The sequence below is a fragment of the Eurypyga helias genome, unplaced genomic scaffold (genome assembly GCF_000690775.1).
Source record: "Eurypyga helias isolate BGI_N326 unplaced genomic scaffold, ASM69077v1 scaffold37244, whole genome shotgun sequence".
Taxonomy (NCBI): Eukaryota; Metazoa; Chordata; class Aves; order Eurypygiformes; family Eurypygidae; genus Eurypyga; species Eurypyga helias.
The window spans coordinates 3,754-8,547 of NW_010246258.1; the positions used below are offsets into that span (position 1 = coordinate 3,754).

The window sequence follows — 4,794 nt, forward strand, 5'->3', positions numbered from 1 at the left end:
CCTGGGAGCAATGAATCACTTGGGCGGCGTGGGCTGGGAGATGCGGTGCGCGCGTGGGCGAGCAAGCAAGCGAGCAGCTTGGCTCACTGAGCCAGCCCGATGAGAGGCATCAGGTTCTTGGGAGCCCCCGTGCCTGCAGACTCGCAACTGGAGGCCGGCCGAACAAGCCCACCCTGCCCAGGGTCTTGTGCAAAGCCCTCCTGTCACCCCGCCCCGCGCCGTGGGGCCAGGGGACAAGGTGGCCTGGGACTGGGGATGGAGTCGAGTATTGGAGCAGCTCCATCACGGCCATCCCCATCCCTGGAGGCAGGGGAGGGGGACGCAACCTGGGAAGCTGGTAGGGAGCGAAAGGCGCTGTGGACAGCGGTAAATGGAGACTGTCAGGTCTCTCTTGCTCAGACCCATCTCCAGCAGCTTCCCTCCAACCCGTGGCAGCTCCAGCCTCGCTCCACAAAGTCGTGCTGCCACCCCGTGGCACTTGAAGGGGGAGGCTCTGGCCCCAGCATCCTTCCACAACCTGGCTGGGGCCTAAACCCCACTCCCCAGACCCATCTCCCCTCCTGGGCCCCTCTCATCCTGAACCTTGGCACCTCTCCCCAACCTCACACGCTGCCCGCAGCTTCCCTGGGCTGTTCTGCAGGGGATGAACCCATCCCAGGGGGATGCCAGCTCACCCCGTGCCTCTTCCAGGGCTCAGAGGTCCAGGCCCAAAGTGTCTCAGCCTGAGCATCCTGTGGAGTCATGTCCTGGGCTGCTGGGACAGTGGGGTCTCCCTCCCGAAGACCTCACCCACCGGGAATTTCCAAGGTACACTCTCCTGCCCAGTCTCTGCGACCAAGCAAGCCCGGAGGATAATTATCAAGTAACTCAAGTGCTTTGGACGTTCACCAGGGATGTGTGAAAATCAGGGTCAACTCTCTCCTCTGCCAGAGGACATGAAGCTGCTGCTCCCTCTTCCCAAGGGGAAGCTCCCAGGCCAGGAGCTGAAGCACGCTCGGCGATTCCCACAAAAGGCAATCTGCCCCTGGAGGGGTCTGCTGGAGCCCAGAGCCCACCACCAGCCTGACCTGGGCCTGCTCTGCACCAAGCAAATACTCGACCTCAACGTCGTATCCGCAAGTCCCCAAGAGAAACGCGCGTTAAGGCGTCTTTCTCCTCAGTGCTTCATCTCAGCTAGGGCTGCGGCCCCCGTGGGGTCTTCTCCAGCCACGCATCTGCTCCGAAACCCCCCAGGAACCCGTGCTCTGCCTGACCTGTAGCACCTGGGACTTTTTTTCGGGGCCAGCTCTACAAACGGGAGGAGGACAGAGAGCACGTCGCCTCCCCGCAGCCTCACTCCCCGGCGGCGACACACTCCCTTGGCTGCAGCTGCTTTCATCCCACATCAAATGCTGTTTTCAGGCTGTATTGGTTTTTCCATCATTTGTCTATAGGAAACAAAAACTGAGCTTTCCAGATACAGGATTAATGCAGGAAGAAAGTAAAAAAAAAGGCTTATTTCACAAAGCTACTGACCTAGGGCTCTGCCCTTGGAGAAGCTGCTGCTGCGATCAGTGGCTGAGGCCAAACTGGAATAAAACGAATTAAGAACCGTCAGCTAAGGAGACCAAAACTCCCAGCAGCCCACGCAACGCAGACATTATCCCAGCCAACGCTTACAACAGCCAAACCCCTACAAATAGGCGGTTGGATGGGTGTTTCCACACCTGCTTGTCCATCCCTCTCCTCTGCCAGGCCCAGCGCTGCCTCCCAACCACACCAGCAACGGGCTCACCGTGCTCTGCCTGCCCTGGAGCCCAGCTACAGCCAGTTGAAGGTCCTTCAGGCCTCCTTCCACGTCCCTTGCACAGGACGCCGCAGGCCCAGGGCACCGCGACTCCACGTGACATCCTTAACATCACCTACTGCATCCAGGCAAGATCGCTGGTCCGCTCGTTCCCACAGCGAAGGACACCCCGATTCAGCCCGGGCAGGGTCTCCCTCTCCAGACAGGAGGGTGGTCCCTGGCATAAGAAGCGATGGCACTCGTAGGCCCCAAACAGGCTGGCGGGCAGGGGGCAGTGGAGTGCAAAACCCCTTTTGATATCCAGAAGAAATCCTTCCCGGAGAGGGTGGTGAGGCACTGGAACAGGTTGCCCAGAGAAGCTGTGGGTGCCCCATCCCTGGAAGTGTCCAAGGCCAGGCTGGATGGGGCTTGGAGCAACCTGGTCTAGTGGAAGGTGTCCCTGCCCATGGCAGGGGGGTTGGAACTGGAGGGGCTTTAAGGTCCCTTCCAACCCAAACCATTCTGTGGTTCTACAACCACACCATCCGCTCCCTGCAGCCACTGAAACCACTGACTGAGCACAGACGGACTCGGCTCTGACCAGGCAGTATGCTTTAATGAAGTATTTACACAGCTGCATCCCAACTCTCCTCTTTTCCACATTAAGTGTAAAAAAGCCTGTGCATCACCATTACACACCCCCTCCCCACACCCTCAGCCTTGTCAAGGCTCAAAAAACCAAAGTCTATGATCTGCGTGGGCAGCGTGAGCCGGCAGCTCCCCCGGGGTCCCGGCTCCCCTTCCCACATGCTAAAGCTGAAAGGTTCCGGAGCAGCGCCCCGTGTGCCCGCCGCCTCTCCAAACGCAGCCCCGGGGCATCCTCCAGGCAGCACAAGAGTCCCTTAGGTTTTGATGGCTGTGTCTCGGGACTTGTAAGCCACACCACGGCTCTTCAGCTCTCGGACGATCCCTGCAGCAAGGAGACAAACACGTTTCAGTATTCCCTAGGGATGAGGAGCCCTGAAAAAAGTCTGGTTGCTCTGTCACGGGGCCCTCATTGCAGAGATCACTGCACAGTCATCGTCACGTCTTCTAACAGAACTGTTGAGTTTTCCCTCTCCCAGTTCAAATCCCTAGGCAGAGCTCCCAAATATCAGCTCTTGTTCTGCCTTGGGAAAGAGCCAGGTAGAGACTCTGCTTACATTATTCCTTCCTGGAAATACTCGAGTGTTATGACTGTACTGAACAGGTCAAGCTCTTAAGGGTACTTCTTTTAGTCACTTCTGTGACCGGCATGTCCCACCTTCTCGGTGACCCCTGAAGAACAGGGATAGCAGAAGAGCACCACGGGGTTCAGCACGGCTCCCACCACAGCCACACACCACGGGACGGCTCGCAAGGCCCAGGAGTGCAGCCTGTGGGTTGCCACGCTCCCCAGCCCTCTCGCTCCTCCCCGTCATGGGCCGAGCAAGGCCAAAGACAGCGTCTCCCACCTGTACTCCCTCCGCCTGCTGCCCTGCGCTCCCTGCCTGCTGCTGCATCGAGCTCACGCCACCACCCGCTGCCTCCGGTTGGTTCAGATGCACCCGAAGCTGTGACAGAAAGCTTCAAGCCTCGTGAGATTCCAAGCTCCTTCCTAAGGCAGAGGAGTTCAGGTCAGAAATAAGGAGCCCAGGTCAGAAATAAGGAGCCTGGGGTTCCAGACACAAGCACAGCTTTCACCCTTGGGATACGGGATCGCAGGACTCTTGGGAAGGGGCACAGGTTAGGAGTCTGCTCTGCGGCTACGTACAGGGCGTCCCAGCTCGAGGGAAGATGCAGTTTGTGCTTACAGAGGTCAGGCCGGCCCTCTGCACCCTCCGCTCCTTTTATAAACGCACAGACGCCACCTTAACGTAAGCCCTGAGTGCAGTATGATGATGGAAAGGGGTAGCTGCTCGCTGAGGCTGCCCTAACAGCGCCCCGTCCTGCAACCCTTCTACGGACAAACCTTCACGTTTCCCTGCAGCTGAGCGGTTTGAAATGCGCCCGCTTTCTGGGGTCACCCTTCAACCACAGCTTATCCCTCCGACAGCCCTACTGGTATCGCAGGTTTCAGTCAGCAGCACCTTCCGCATCAACTTCTGGCGAGCACAGCGCTGCGTGACAGCAGGTGGAAAACCTGTCTGCAGAACCCTGAAACCACCCATCTGCTCAGCATCTCCTTCTTGCAGTCACCTCGCTCATCCCTTCGCCCACACGGCACGCGCTCCGCTCGCAATGCACGGCGTGACTCAGTGAACCCCCCGCATCCCGATGTCATCACACAGGTATGGCGCAACGTCACCTCGGAGATGGCTACAGCCCCAACACCCAACGTGCAGAATAACCCCTCCGCTGCCCTCCCTGCAGAGCCTGCCCTGAACGCGAGCCAGCAGCGTTACCTTGGGGCAGGCGGCCGGTCACAGACACTGCGTAGACACCCGGCTTGAAGTTACCTGGGGGAAAGGAAACACCAAGTTACCCCGCACAGCAACAGCCGGGGGGGCAAGCATCCCTGCCAGCCCCCTCATCTGGAGCAGAAACCCCCTCCGCAGCCCAAAGAGCAACTCCCACTGCCCCGGAGAAGGGTTTGCTGGAGAAAAGGGATGTCTGGCTCTCAAATCAGCTGCGAAAAACCACTCACTGATCCGCTGCCACTTGGAGACCCAGCTGTCCTCAGGACTCATCATCGCGATGATCCTGTGGGAGGGACGGGAGTGAGGGGTTGTTCTCGGGCAGGTGCCCCCGGGCACCCCGGGGGAATGCAGCCGGCCCGGGTCCCCACTCACCCGTCGAAGGAGGAGCTGGTGCAGTCATACACCATCTCCCGGTTGCCCTTCATCTGCAGGTAGGCATCGCAGTTGTCGCAGCCGTCGTACTCGAACTGCTCGATGGTCTGAGGGGAGACAGAGGCGTCAGGGCAGGAGGGACCAGGCCCAGCCGGGACCGGGGTGGCCGCGAGGGAAGGGAGTCGGGCAGGGCCGGCGGGCGCCATGGAGGCCTACACC

At 59.6% G+C, this 4,794-nt stretch overlaps 1 protein-coding gene across 1 annotated transcript; it reads right to left on the reverse strand.

Annotated features, from left to right (window-relative positions):
• Positions 1–2,645: 2,645 nt before the first annotated feature.
• SUPT4H1 (suppressor of Ty 4 homolog 1 (S. cerevisiae)) lies at positions 2,646–4,781 on the reverse strand. The gene is made up of 4 exons (XM_010150338.1): positions 4,576–4,781; positions 4,431–4,486; positions 4,189–4,242; positions 2,646–2,735 (listed from the first exon to the last, which is right to left on the reverse strand). The coding sequence occupies exons 1-4, from the start codon at positions 4,779–4,781 to the stop codon at positions 2,668–2,670; spliced, it is 384 nt and encodes a 127-aa protein (XP_010148640.1). The 3' UTR covers positions 2,646–2,667.
• Positions 4,782–4,794: the final 13 nt, after the last annotated feature.

What these genes read in the sequence shown, in the direction of transcription:
- SUPT4H1 (XM_010150338.1), bottom strand. Translation starts at nt 4,781, where the DNA reads ATGGCGCCCGCCGGCCCTGCCCGACTCCCTTCCCTCGCGGCCACCCCG. An exon ending in ACCAGCTCCTCCTTCGACGG is followed by an intron (nt 4,487 to 4,575) that starts GTGAGTGGGGAC and finishes TCCCTCCCACAG; the next exon opens with GATCATCGCGATGATGAGTC. An exon ending in GACCGGCCGCCTGCCCCAAG is followed by an intron (nt 2,736 to 4,188) that starts GTAACGCTGCTG and finishes TCCTTGCTGCAG; the next exon opens with GGATCGTCCGAGAGCTGAAG.